The sequence below is a fragment of the Mobula birostris genome, chromosome 7 (genome assembly GCF_030028105.1).
Source record: "Mobula birostris isolate sMobBir1 chromosome 7, sMobBir1.hap1, whole genome shotgun sequence".
NCBI classification, from domain to species: domain Eukaryota; kingdom Metazoa; phylum Chordata; class Chondrichthyes; order Myliobatiformes; family Myliobatidae; genus Mobula; species Mobula birostris.
The window spans coordinates 31052248-31067456 of record NC_092376.1 but is presented as its reverse complement, the minus strand read 5'-3'; the positions used below and the strand labels follow the sequence as shown (position 1 = coordinate 31067456).

Here is a 15209-nt window from a genome sequence, read left to right as displayed (position 1 = left end):
AGAAATTTTTGTGTATTTTAGGTGACATTCCCAATCTCTTCAAACTCCTAATGAAATATAGCTGCTGACTTTCCTTTTTACAGTTGCATCAATATTTCCGGCCAGGTTAGGTCCTCAGAGATGTTAATACCCAGAAATTTGAAATTGCCCACTCTCTCCACTCCTGACCCCTCTATAAAGACTGGTGTGTATTCCCTCATCTTACCGTTTCTGAAGTCCACAATCAGCTCTTTGGTCTTAATGATTTTGAGTGCGAGGTTGTTGCTGAAACGCCACTCGACTAGCTGGTATATTGCACTCCTGCACATCCTCTCATTACCATCTGAGATTCTGCCAACAATGGTTGTTTGAGTTATTGCCACATGATTGGCTGATTGCATTAATGATCATGTGTACAGGTGTACCTAATAAAGTGGCCACTGAGTATAATTCTCAGTCACAGGGAGTTGGGTCTCCAACCCTGAAATAGGAAATGTGTGGTTCACAAGTAAGAATGATAGAAAATACTGAAAACAATAACATGGAATTAAATGTTTCTGAGTCAAGAATACTAGCACTGATTTAATTAATATCAATATGGTTAGAATATATTTGTCGAATTAATGTTTTAAACTGTCATTTTTTTCAGAAACATCTGTTTTTTTAAAGAAACACTGTGGTCTAGCAAAGGTCTAGGAAAATGTCAGCCGGTGTGGAAAAGGCTTGTCATCAATGCATTTCAAAAATTGCCAGCAATGGTAAGTGAACACTTAAGCATGAAATATTTAACTTTATCTTTACTGGTTATAATAAAACAATTAGAAATACTACATATTCCTTAAAATGATTATAGCCAGAGCCTGCCTTCAGGAATACCTAGCACTTGGATTACCTCTACAGCATAGTTCTGATTTCCACCACCGGATAGAGAAGGCTAAAGTTAATGGTAGAAATGCAGTGCACGGATAAACAATCCTACTAAAATATGCTTCAGGATTCTAAACAAGTTCTGATGGATCTGGGTATGGAAATACATTGGATCACTAGGATTCAGACGTGACAGACTGTCAAAGAGCAGCATTATACTTTCATATTTATTATTTATTTATCTATACAACAGTCTGAGTAATTTTGAGTCCAACTTGATCTGGTAATATGAGATTAAATAATCACTTCTAATGGACTCAAGATAATAGCAGTCAGTTAGTAAGTGGTGCATAATTTTAGAAGGCCATCGGAGGTTTACTTGAAGACCTATTACCTGTCTTCAATAAGACTACAGTGGGGCAGAAGCAAAGCATCATGTGCAGGTTGTGTTTTAAGATGAAAACTATTGCTCATGTTTTACAAACATTAGGTACACCTCCTGTACCTAACAAAATAGCCACTGAGTGTATGTTTGTGGTCTTCTGCCACTGTAGCCCTTCCATCTCAAGGGTCGGAGATGTTCTTCAGCACACTACTGCTGTGACATGTGGTTATTTGAGTTACTGTCACCTTTCTGTCAGCTTGAACCAATATGGTCATTCTCCTCTGACCTCTCTCATTAATAAGGGTTTTTGCCCTCAGAACTGGAACTCACTGCATGTGTTTTGTTTCTCACAGCTTTCTCTGTAAACTATAAAGACTGTTGTATGTGAAAACCCCAGGAGATTAGCAGTCTCTGAGATACTCCAACCACCCTGTCTGGCACCAACAATCATTCCACAGTCAAAGTCACTTAGATCATATTTCTTACCCATTCTGATGTTCGGTCTGAACAGCAACTGAACCTCTGGACCAGGTCTGCATACTTTTATGCCACAAGATTAGCTGATTAGATATATTTGCATTAATGAGCATGTGTACAGGTGCACCTAATAAAGTGGCCACTGAGTGTATTTGCTTAGAGTCGATCATTAAGGGAATTCACGGGGAACTTCATGAAAACAACGTGAAGACAGCAACATGAAAACCAACTACAAGTAGACATCATGAAGCAATTTTATGTCACTGGCTGGTTAAATACATTTAATGTGCTTTACAGCTTGTAGGAAGGCTGTATATTAGTGAGGGAAGAGGACATCCTTTTAGAACAGAGATGAGGAGGAATTTGTTTAGCCAGAGGGTGGTGAATTTCTGGGAATCTTTGCCACAAATGGCTATAGAGGCCAAGTCATTGGGTATACTTAAAGATGAGGTTGATAAGGTGTTGATTAGCAAGAATGCCAAAGGTTAGAGAGAGAAGGGAGGAAAATGGGGTTGAGAGGGATAATAAATCAGCCATGATGGGATGGTGGAGCAGACTGATGGGCCGAATGGCCTAATTCTGTTCCTGTGTGTTATAGTTTTATAGATTATTTTCTGCATGGAAGAGGGTTCTTTATTGATGTTGGCCACAGTACATCAGACATTAATGTACACTGCAGCAAAATCTTTGGATAATGAGAAAATAGATTGTGTCGATTAAAAAAAATGCTTGGTAACCATGGAAATAAATGGTTTGGATACATAGAAAACCTATTGTCAGATTCTCGCTTACTGAAAGCAGGATGGAATACAAAGGTGAGGAGTCTCAGGAGGGAGGAATCTCTCTGGTTTTGTGTAGGTGCACACATAATGTGGAGAATAAAATGAAAAGCCTGGAAAGGGAATGTTCAGAAGCTGGTTGAGACAGTGGTTTTAAATATCAAAATTGTGCCAAATTAAATGTGTACATTCAGAAAGAAATGTGTATCAGCCTGATAGATATTGAAAATTGTTTCTATTCTAAATTTGTGTTCTGAAGTTATCTCCAGTTTTAATTTGCAAGAGTGCAGTAGCACATTTGATTGCGAATTAGAGGTGAATTTTAAACCTGGTGGGAGCTGAATGAGCAGGGAGTTAAAACTGGTAAAGTGATGTACCTAGGAATGTGCCATTGTGATTCAAATCACTTAATGTGTTCTTCTGAGCAGGCAGCAGAGACACCTGTCTGAAGCTGGTATGGCCATGCCTTACTTATGCAGAGCTGGCTCAGGGTAGATTTGTCAATCATGTTAGGCTCAACAAACTCTAACCTAGTTTTATTAATGATCCAATTATCTTCTTTATGGTAGAAGGAAATCTTCAGAACATTAATATTCCAGCTGTCATCTTTCCACTGATTTCAAGCAGTATCTTTTAATATCAATAGAGGATTCACTTAGAAATGCGATGTTACAGCAAATGCCAATGACATATAAAGAGTTTTATCCATACCTTCAGTATCTAGAATACATAACAGTAAATCCATAAACAATTCACCCAATTTCCCTCGGGATCAATAAAGTATGACTATGACTAATATTGAAATTGGTGGATAATCGATCACCATGTTTGACACCTTTTTAATGTTTCATCGATTGCCTCTTCCCTTCAGTAGTGGTGAATGTATTAGAATATATGTCACTAAAGTGCTGAATCTCAATACTGTTAATATTTTGACAGATATCTTGCAACCAGCATGATCGAAGGAAACAATTCAAAGCTCCATCCGAGTACCTTTAATGATATTCTGTAAAGTAGCTGCATTCTCATTGCAGTCAAAGATCACAGTAATAAAAACTTCTTTGGGATTCAGTCTATGACCACAATCAAACCTTTGCAAGGAGTTCCATTAAAATGTCTTAGTAATCAGTGAGAGTGTCAGCTTTTCTGTACTACCCAATTTAATGGGATCTTTTTCTTTTGTTATGAAAACAGTTCAACTATATTTAATTTAATTGACAAAACCCCTGATTTTCAGCTGTGTTCTGCCTATTGTACTATATCTGTCCTTGCATGTTCTCTGAAATAAATATATCAGGGCTGGAACCTGTATCTTTCTTAAGACTTTTGAGGGCGTCCTTCACCTCTGCACTTGCAAATGACGAGAACAAGCTTTGACACTTCATTTGTTCAGTATGATGAATAATTAACTGGTAATTTCCTTCCATAAATGCTGCCTGACCCACTCAGTTCCTCCAGCATCTTGTGCGTTGCTCTAGGTTCTGGTATCCGGGGAAGGATGCAGTTGGACAGAGGATTCGGGAAGATGGTGGTCAAATTGTAGAGAGAACAGCAGTAGATGTGGTGGCTCAAAAATAGGGGAGGGTAACTAGATGATTGGCTGTGTTTGGGGAAAAATATGATGTCCGAGAAAGGTTTTAACATTTTCTCCCTTATTGAAACCTGATTCTTAAGCATGTATTTTCTGGACAAATTTGATTGGTGTTGAATATACGAAGCAGACTTTACTAACCTTGATTTCCTGGATGTTTTAGTTCTAAATAATAACACCGTAAAGGTTTTCATCTCTTTTCTCTCTGCATCTACAGCTTGCTTTATCTTTGGTCTACTTGCTTTCCTTGCTCTACCTCTGTCAATGGCTTTTGTGGGTAAGGAACTTTATTTCTTTGGACATTGTATTAGAATAAATAAAGTGTATACTGTATTTTATGATAGCTTTATTATGTAAGCTTCAGTCTTATTTTATGAAATTGAAATTGTTATCATTTTGATTTAAAATGAAACTGCAATGTACCCGCCAGTAATTCAAATCTGCAGTTAATCAGTTTCAGTTTGTCAAGGTTTTAATTCCCTGTTTTAATTAAGTACAGAGTATCAGGGTGGAGGGATGGGCATGTAAGAGAGAATGGACACAAGGCACTGAGTGGGGGAATGGAAATACTCAGAGAGCTGTCTGGTTTGGAGAGCATGCATTATGATCAGAGATTAAGGGAGCTAGGGCTTTACTCTCTGGAGAGGAGGAGGATGAGAGGAGACATGATAGAGGTGTACAAGATATTAAGAGGAATAGATAGAGTGGACAGCCAGCGCCTCTTCCCCAGGACACCACTGCTCAATACAAGAGGACATGGCTTTAAGGTAAGGGGTGGAAAGTTCAAGGGGGATATTAGAGGAAGTTTTTTACTCAGAGAGTGGTTGGTGCGTAGAATGCACTGCCTGAGTCAGTGGTGGAGGCAGATACACTAGTGAAATTTGAGAGACTACTAGACAGGTATATGGAGGAATTTAGGATGGGGGGTTATATGGGAGGCAGGGTTTGAGGGTCGGCACAACATTGTGGGCCGAAGGGCCTGTACTGTGCCGTGCTATTCTATGTCTATATCTGTCTTGGACTTGATGGGCCGAATACCCTGAGAAATTTGAAATAGATAAGCAATGATTGTGTCTCCAAGTATGTATCTTTGTGGAGAAATAGTTCTGATCTGCTTGGGTATTCAGTACAACAGAGGCATAAAAATGCTTTGATCTGCTTCCTGGGTGATATTTTTAATCAGGGAATTAGGGTTAATGCAGCTTCCTGAGCTACCAGCAGGAAGGAAATGTAAAATAAGGAATTTTTGTGTGAAAGCAGTAACAGATGTACTTCCATATCAGTGCAACCATAGTTAGGGGTGTCTGTCATTGTTATTCCTGGACGTCTGACCCTTATATTTTAAGAAATCATCACGTAATAGGGAAATATATTGCAGATTAGGTGTTCACATTAAATGTTAGTGGGAAAAAGTTGAGTTTTTTTAATTTATGAAGCTTGAGGTAGCACAGACTGGATTTCCTTACCCTGATTTGAACATCACTGAGGGCGTCTACACTTTTGTGAGGGAGTCCCAATCAAACTTCCTGAATGTATGGGTGGGCTCTCCTGGCAGTTCAATGGAAAATTGCTAGCAGCTTTGGGGAAAATATATAAAATTATCATCATTATATGCCGTGTCATATGACATGAGTGATCACAGTCATGACTGTGATTATTATTGGCAAATTTTTCTACAGCAGTGGTTTGCCATTGCCTTCTTCTGGGCAGGGTCTTTACAAGATGTGTGTCCCCAGCCATTATCAATGCTCTTCAGAGATAGTCTGCCTGGTGTCAGTGGTCGCATAACCAGGATTTGTGATATGCACCAGCTGCTCATACGACCATCCACCACCTGCTCCCATGGCCTTACATGACCCTGAATGGGGGGCTCCACAGATGCTACACCTTGTCCAAGTGTGACCTGCAGGCTCGCGGAGGGGAAGAGTGCCTTACACCTCCTTTGGTAGAGACCTATGTCCACCCTGCCACCTTATAAAAGGAATCTATTAATGCAAATTGTTTCAGTGATCAAGAACGTCTTATCCTTCATGAATTCAACTTCAGGCAAAAGACCATGAAAATGACAGTAGGTGACAGTGAGATCTTATTTCATCTGTCTATGGAGGTTGTGCCTTTACCTCAATAATTTTATATATCTTTAAGATGCTTCTTTCTAAAATTTATCTTATTTGGACATTATTGTTTCCCTGCTCTGCACTTTCTCTGCAGCTGTTACACTTTATTCTGCATTCTGTTGTTGATTTACCTTGTACAAGCTTAGGACAAGGTAAAAGAATGAATAGTCTGTAGGAGTAGTGTGCAAGACAAGCTTTTCACTGTATCCAGGTACACGTGACAATAATAAACCAATTTCAGTTCTAGAATCAGAATCACTGACGTATGCCATGAAATTAGTTGTTTTGCGGCAGCAGTACAGTGCAATACATAAAAACAAACTACACATTACAAAAAGAACTATATATTAAATAAAATAAGCAAGCTGTGAAAAAAGCAAGCAATACGAACAAGCAACACACATCAAAGTTGCTGGTGAACGCAGCAGGCCAGGCAGCATCTGTAGGAAGAGGTGCAGTCGACGTTTCAGGCCGAGACCCTTCCTGACGAAGGGTCCCTTACTCACTCTTCCTTCAGTTAGTCCTGACGAAGGGTCTCGGCCTGAAACGTCGACTGCACCTCTTCCTACAGATGCTGCCTGGCCTGCTGCGTTCACCAGCAACTTTGATGTGTGTTGCTTGAATCTCCAGCATCTGCAGAATTCCTGTTGTTTGCGTTTAAATACGAACAAGGTAGTGTTCACGGGTTCGTTGACTGTTCAGAAATCTGTTGGTAGAGGGTAGAAGCTGTTCCTAAAATGCTGAGTGTGTATCTTCAGGCTCCTCTCCCTCCTCCCTGATGGTAGTAATGGATGGGGTGCTTCGATGATTGATGCTGTATTTTTGAGGCATTTCCTTTCGAAGGTGTCCCTGATGGCAGGAGGCTACACATCTTGCAGCTTTTTCCCTATCCTGTGCAGTGGCCCCTCTGTGCCAGATGGTGATGCAACCAGTTAGAATGCTGTCCACAGTCCACCTAGCTGTGTGTGATATTACCTAGTTATCGGTCAATACGTAGAAGAATTCTGAAACTGAACAATTGATAACATTCCCCACACTAAATGTGCATAATATTTAAATACTATCAAGAGAATTTTAAGCAAAGTCAGTTTTGAAAGGAAAAATGAACACTCAGCGACGGGGTGTACAGTGAACAATAAAACTCACAACTTCCTGATCATCTCTGACCTGATTATATATTTCAGGAATGAAATTCTTGGATAGCTGCCCCATTCAGCCATTGATCCCATTGTATTTGCTGGTTGGAGGAATAATTGGCAGTTTGAAGGTACAGTATGAGTGTAAAACCAAGTCAACGGTTTGTAAAGCAAATGTAATTGTAACTAGTCTGGAATACTTAAACTCAAATTCATCATTCCAGCAACACACACAAAACACTGGAGAAATTCAGCAGACCAGGCAGCATCTATGGAAAAGAGTAAACCGTCGACGTTTCAGTCCAAGACCCTTCATTGAGACTGGGGGGATAAAAGATGATAAGTCAGAGTAAAAAGATGAGGGGAGGGGAGGAAGAGGTACAAGATGGTGGGTGATGGGTGAAACTGGGAGGGGAGGAGGGGTGAAGTGAAGAGCTGGGAAGTTGATAGGTGAAAGAGGTAAAGGGCTGGAGAAGAGGGAATCTGATAGGACAGGGTAGAAGACCATGGAAGAAAGGGAAGGGGGAGAAGCACCAGAGGGAGGTGATGGGCAGGAAAGGAGATAAGGTGAGAGAGGGAAATGAGAATGGTGAAGGAGAGTGTGAGGGCAATTACTGCAAGTTTGAGAAATCGATGTTCATGCCATTAGGTTGGAGGCTACCCAGATGGTATACAAGGTTCTGCTCCTCCAACCCGAGTGTGGTCTCATTGTGGCAGTAGAGGAGGCCATAGACTGACATGTCGGAATGGGAAGGGGACGTAGAATTTAAGTGGGTGGTCATCAGGAGGTCCTGCTTTATCTGGTGGACAGATTGTAGGTGCTCAACAAAGTGGTCTCTCAATCTACATTGGATCTCATCGATATACAGAAGGCCACATCGGGAGCACTGGATACAGCAGGTGACACCAACATACTCACAGATGAAGTGTTGTCTCACCTGGAAAGACTGTTTGGGCCCCTGAATGGTAATGAGGGAGGAGGTGCAGAGGCAGGTGTGGCTCTTGTTCTGCTTGCAAGGATAAGAACCAGGAAGGAGATCAGTGGGGAGGGATGAATGGACAAGGGAGTGGAGTAGGGAGCAATCCTTGTGGAAAGTGGGGTTGGGGTAAGGTGTGCTTAGTGGTGGGATCCTGTTGGAGATGGCAGAAGTTACAGAGAATTATGTGCTGGACGTGGTGGCTAATAGGGTGGTAGGTGAGGATAAGAGGAACCCTATCCTTGGTGGCTGGTGAGAGGATGGGGTGAGGGCTGATGTATGCAAAATGGAACAGATGCGGGTGAGGGCAGCATTGACGGTGAAGGAAAGCAAACCTCTTTCTTTGAAGAAAGACATCTCAGTTCTGGAATGAAAAGCCTCATCTTGAGAACAGATGCGGTGGAGATGGAGGAACTGAGAGCAGGGCATGGCATTTTTACAAGTGTTAGGGTGGGACGAGTTGTAGTCAAAGTAGCTGTGGGAATCAGTGGGTTTATAAAAGATATCAGTAGGAAAAACTACCTCCAGAGAAATCGAGAAAGGAGATAGAGATACCCGACATAGACTGGGAGACTGCTTTGCTGCGCACCTCCACTCTGTGTGCCAGAAAAAGCTGGATCTCCCGTGGCCACCTATTTCAATTCCACTTCCTATTCCCATTCCGACATGTCAGTCCATGGCCTCCTCTACTGCCACAATGAGACCACACTCGGGTTGGAGGAGCAGAACCTTGTATTCCGTCTGGGTAGCCTCCAACATGATGGCATGAACATTGATTTCTCAAACTTCCAGTAATTGACACCCGCTCTCCTTCACCATTCCCCATTCCCATTTTCCTCTTTTACCTTTCTCCTTACCTGTCCATCACTTGCCTCTGGTGCTCCTCCCCCTCCCCTTTCTTCCATGGGCTTCTACCCTCTCCTATTAGGTTTCCCCTTTTCCAGCCCTTTATCTCTTCCACCAATCAACTTCCCAGCTCTTTACTTCACCACCCCCCCTTCCCGGTTTCACCTACCACCTACAACCTTGTACTTTCCCTCCCTTCCCCCCACCGTCTGACTCTGACTTCTCATCTTTCTTTCAGTATCAATGAAGGGCCCTGGATCGAAATGTCGACTGTTTATTCTTTTCCATCGACACTGCCTGACCTGCTGAGTGCCTCCAGCAGTTTGTGTGTGTTGCTTGGATTTCCAGTATCTGCAGATTTTCTTGTGTTTGTCAAATACAACGTGTATCGTTTTGGGGTGAGGTCTTTCTTTTGTCCCACTGTCCAGTCCCTCCATTTGTTTCTTGTACTTAAACCGATCAGACAAAATTAAGTGAAACAATCAGAATGCATTCTTTTGGGGAGAGGGTGTGTGTTGTTAGTAAAGTGCTGGTAAACCCAGACTGAGTAAGTGTGCATTAGGGGGCACTCGGAGTATTCACCCTGTTCATAACAGGGTAGAGATGATAAAGTTGATTTTTTTTTAATACCATGCCCTCTCCTGTGTTCTCTGTTCAAAATGCTACATATCAGTTGTTGGAATCCTGTATTATCTGGAACTTGGCTATTGAAAGTCAGAGAAAATATGTGCTTTACCCAGTGTAATCCGTGGTCCAACTGAGAGGACCTTCAAGCACTAAAGTAAATGATCTAGGAGCACACCCCCATTTCTGAAATTAGTAATTCAAACTTGAAAGTAAATTTATTATCAAAATACATATATGTCACCATATACAACCCTGAGATTCATTTTCTTGCAGGCATACTCAATAAATCCAAGAACCATAATAGAATCAATGAAAGACCACACCCAACAGGACGGACAAACAACCAATATCCAAAAAAAGCAACAAACTGTGCAAATACAAAAGGAAAGAGGGGAAAAATAAATTAGCAATAAATATTGAGAATATAAGATGAAGAGTCATTAAAAGCGAGTCTGTAGGTTGTGAGAACTGTTCAGTGATGGGGCAAGTGAATTTGAGTGAAGTTATCCCCTCTACTTCAAGAGCTGTTGTTTGAGGGGTAATAATTGTTCCTGAAGCTGATGGTACGGGTCCTGTTAGGCTCCTGTACTTCCTTCCTGACAAGAAGAGAGCATGGCCTGGATGGTGGGGCTCCTTGATAATGGATGCTGCTTTCCTGCAACGTCGCTCTGTGTAGATGTGCTCAATGGTGGGGAGAGTTTTACCTGTGCTGGACTGGGCCATATCTACACTTTTTACAAGGCTTTTCTTTGCAAGAAACGATAGAATCAATGAAAAACTGCACACATCATAGACAGACAAACAACCAATGTGCAAAAACCAATAGACTGTACAAATACAAAAAAGAAAAAAATACAAGATAATAATTTTTTAAAAATTGAGAACATGAGTTGTAGAGTCCTTGAAAGTGAGTCCATAGATTGTGGAATCAAGTCAGTGACGGGGTGAGTGAAGTTACCCACTGTGGTTCCAGAGCCTGATAGTTGAGGGGTAATAATTGTTCCTGAACCTGGTGGTGTAGGGCCAAAGCCTCCTGTACCTCCTTCCTGATAGCAATGAGAAGAGAGTCTTGCGGACATTGTTACTGGAAACTACTGCACGAGCCTGGGTTCAGATATGTGTTAATAAGACCTGGAGTCATGAAGCTAGTCCCTGGTGTTTGTTTATATTTCACTTTTCTTAGAAATTGACGCCCATGATGGTCAAAAATGTGGTGCTGGGCAATCAGTTTTTCCACCACAGCTGACCAGCTTGGAAGATATAGTAGGAAATGGAGGGATTAGAACAGCAATCTACAGATACTTGTAGGCTAGTCTTGTTCACCACTGAAGCAGTTACAACGGGAAAAGTCGGCATGGTCTCTTTAAGATAAAATCTTGCCTGACAAACCTGTTGGAATTCTTTGAGGAGTTTACAAGTAGGATAGATAAAGGGGATGCAGTGGATGTTGTATATTTGGACTTTCAGAAGGCCTCTGACAAGGTGCCACACATGAGGCTGCTTACCACGTTAAGGGCCCATGCTATTACAGGAAAGTTACTGGCATGGTTAGAGCATTGGCTATTGGTTATAGGAGGCAGTGAGTGGGATTAAAAGGATCCTTTTCTGGTTGGCTACCAGTGACTTAGTAGTGTTCTGCAGGGGATGGTGTTGGGACCACTTCTTTTTACGCTGTATATAAATGATATAGATGATGGAATAGATGGCTTTGTTGCCAAGTTTGCAGATGATACACAGATTGGTGGAGGGGCAGAGAGTGTTGAGGAAACAGGTAGGCTTCAGAAGGATTTAGACAGATTAGGAGAATGGGCAAGAAATTGGCAAATGAAATACAATGTTGGAAAATGCATGGTCATGCACTTTGGTATTAGAAATAAATGTGCTGACTATTTTCTAAATGGGGAGAAAACCCAAAAATCTGAGATGCAAAGGGACTTGGGAGTCCTTGTGCAGAACACTCTAAAGATTAACTTGTCAGTTAAGTTGGTGACGAGGAAGGCAAATGCAATGTTAGCATTAATTTCAAGAGGTCTAGAATACAAGAGCAGAGATGTGATGCTGAGGCTTTATAAGGCACTGGTGAGGCTTCACCTTGAGTATTGTGAAGTTTTCGGCTCCTTATTTAAGAAAAGATGTGCCGGCTTTGGAGAGGGTTCAGAGGAGGTTCACAAGGATGATTCTGGGAATGAAAGGGTTATCATATGAGGAACGTTTGATGGGTCTGTACTCACTGGAATTTAGAAGGATGAGGGGGTATCTCACTGAAACCTTTCAAATGTTGGAAGACCTGGACAGAGTAGATGTGGAAAGGATGTTTCCCATGATGGGGGAGTCTAGGACGAGAGGGCACAGTCTCCAGATAGAGGAGCATCTATTTAAAACACAGATGTGGAGAAATATATTTAACCAGAAAGTGGTGAATATGTGGAGTTTGTGACCATAGGCAGATGTGGAGGCCATATCATTGGGTGCATTGAAGATTGATAGGTTCTTGACTGACACGGCATCAAATGTTACAGGGAGAAAGCTGGGGAGTGGGGCTGAGGAAGGGGAAGAAAGGATCAGCCATGATTGAATGGCAGAGCAGACTCAATGGGCCAAATAGCCTCATTCTGCTCCTTTGTCTTATAGTCTAATGTTTTAAACCAGTGGTAGCATCATGCCAGGGTTACCGGACTGGTATCCAGGGGTTCGGGTGAGTAATAAAATCATGAGTTTGAATCTCACCCTGGCAGATCTTAATTTAAACTAAGTAAATCTGGAATAAGATTTAAGCTAAGTAAATCTGGAATAAGATTTAAAGTAAGTAAATTTGGAATAAGTAGGTGTTGTCAGTGGTGTTATGCTATTCCAGCGCTGCGATCGGAAGATCAAGGTTCAATTCCCACTGCTGACTGTAAGAATTTTAAACATCTCCCCATGCCCATGTGCCTCAGGGTGCCCTGGTTTCCTCTCACATTCCAAAGGGGTACGGGTTAAGATTAGTAGATTGTTGGCAATGGATGCATGGTGACACCTGCAGCTGCCCCAAAGCTTCATAAACGATGATGCAAATTAAGCATTTGACTGCATGTTTTGATGTACGTATGACAAAGAAAGCTAATCTTAACTATGAAATCACCTTATTGTTGTGAAATCCCACTGGTCCTTCGGGGAAACACTCTGAAATCTTTATCCAGTAGGAGCTTCATTACACTAGTTGACCTTCCAACGGCCTCCTGAAATAGTGCAGTAAGCCGATCTGTTGTTGGTCAGTTAGAACGGGCAATAAAAAACAGCCTTGCTGGAGAGATCCATGTTCTGGGAATTAACTAAGCAATACATTTCTGTTTAATTGCTTTCCACTTTCAAGTGCAATCACCATTAAGAAAAATTTAAAAGACAGATAAAATCCAGCTATATTATTGGATGTCTGTATTTATCTTTTTTTTGAATGGTTAAATCTAATTTGTTGTCTAATTTTCTGGTTGGCTGCCATTGGTTAATGGTGCTCTGCAGGGGACGGCGTTGGGACTGCTTCTTTTCACATTATATGTCAATGATTGATACCTCTTCGGCCAAGTTTGAGGATGATACAAAGATAGGTGGAGGGACAGGTAGTGTTTGAGGAAGCAGGCAGTCTGCAGTAGCACTTGGACAGATTAGGAGAATGGGCAAGCGAGTGGCAGGTTGCAAAGTCTCGGGAAGTGTATGGTCATGCACTTTGACAGAAGGAATATTTTCTAAACAGAAACCAAAAGTGCAAAGGGTCCTGGGAATCCTTGTGCAGGATTCTCTAAAGATTAACTTGCAGTTGATGAGGAAGGTCAATGCAAAGTTAGCAATCATTTCAAGTGGACGAGAATATAACTGCAAGGATATAATGCTTTATAAGGCATTGGTTAGACTGGGCTTGGAGTATTGTGAACAGTTTTGAAAGTTCAAAGTAAATTTATTATCAAAGTACTTGTATGTCACCATATACAACCATTTTCTTGTGGGCATTCACAGTAAATACAGTAAACATAATACAGTCCATAAAAGACCGCACCCAATAGGACAGACAGACAACTAATGTGCAAAATACAACAAATTGTACAAATACAAAAAGAAAGAAATATCATAATAATCAAAAATAAATAAGCAATAAATATTGAGAACATGAGATGAAGAGTCATTGAAAGTGAATACATTGGTTGTGTCCCTTATCTAATAAAAGATATGCTAGCAAGGAGGCTCACAAGAATAATCCCCGGAATGAAAGGGTTAACATATGAGGATCACTTTATGGCTCAGGACTTGTACTCAGTATTCACTGGAATTTAGAAGAATGAGCGGGGTATCTCGTTGAAACCTATGGAATATTGAAAGGCCTTGATAGAGTGGACATGGAGAAGATGTTTCCTATAGTGGTGGAGTCTTAAACCAGAGCATAGACAGAGTATAAGAAAGTCCCTTTGGAAGAGATGAGGGGGAATGGGTGAGGTGATGAATTCATTGCCAATGGCGCTTGTGGAGGGCAAGTGAATGGTTATGGCAACAAAGCTTACAGGGAGAAGGTAGGAGAATGGAGTTGAAAGATATAACAAATCACCCATGATGGATTAGTGGAGGAAACACAATGGGCAGTATGACCTAATTCTGCTCCTGTGTTCTATGGTCTTATAGTATTTCATACGTATTCAGACAGGCACATCCTCTAAACTGCTTTGCTGATGTTCCTGAAGTCAGTACCAAGTGTTTTACCGATTGATTAGACAATTCTGTCTGTCTGACATTGTCTGTTCTGCTTTTCTAACTACACAGGTCTCCTTCCTCCTGTATGATTCCACAAAAATGAGACGTCTCCTTAACAAGTCAGTCATGATCGGCGACGATGATGACGACGAGTATCCTTGGCGACAAAATCTGCACAGATATTACATCCACGTCACCCTCAGTCTGTTCCTCTTTGTCTGGTTTATACTGGGGAATTACTGGGTTTTCTCTGTGTTTCTGCCAAATTTTATTCCACCTTTTCATCATCCACAAGATTACTGTGACAAAACAGCGTACATATTCTCGGTCGTTGTTCTGATCATAAGTCATACAGTTTTAGGCCTTCTGGTACTCTGCAGTTGCTGCATATTTTCTTTTTCAAAGTCAGGTGATGATTCTGAAGAAGAATGAAAATCAAGCATTTGGCAATCAAGAAAATTCCCGCTTTAGTTAAAATGCCAATTTTAAGAACTCAGAAGTGGTTCACCTATTCCTGGTATTTCAGGTCTGGCCATAATAATTATCTTCTCTGATGTGCCTTGCCACATAAATTTTAAAGATATGAGAAGGTGGGGCTAGATTTTAAGCATGCACAGTCATGTATGAAGCATCTATCTCTGTGCCCTTTTCCAAACTTGTTTGAAGTTTGTCACTGTATTTGCATGCTCCTTCAGTATCTTTGGTGACTGCT

The 15209-nt window shown here is 41.3% G+C and overlaps 1 protein-coding gene across 2 annotated transcripts; it reads left to right on the top strand.

The window, feature by feature from the left end:
- The first annotated feature begins 679 nt into the window (after positions 1-679).
- On the top strand, positions 680-14929 carry LOC140200689 (transmembrane protein 272-like). Of its 2 annotated transcripts, XM_072264254.1 has the most exons (4): positions 680-737; positions 4296-4355; positions 7380-7462; positions 14567-14929. In XM_072264254.1, exons 1-4 carry the CDS (start codon positions 680-682, stop codon positions 14927-14929), a joined length of 564 nt encoding a protein of 187 aa, XP_072120355.1. The 2 variants fall into 2 exon arrangements, with proteins under 2 accessions (XP_072120355.1, XP_072120356.1); XM_072264255.1 differs by lacking the exon at positions 4296-4355.
- The last annotated feature ends 280 nt before the right edge of the window (positions 14930-15209 follow it).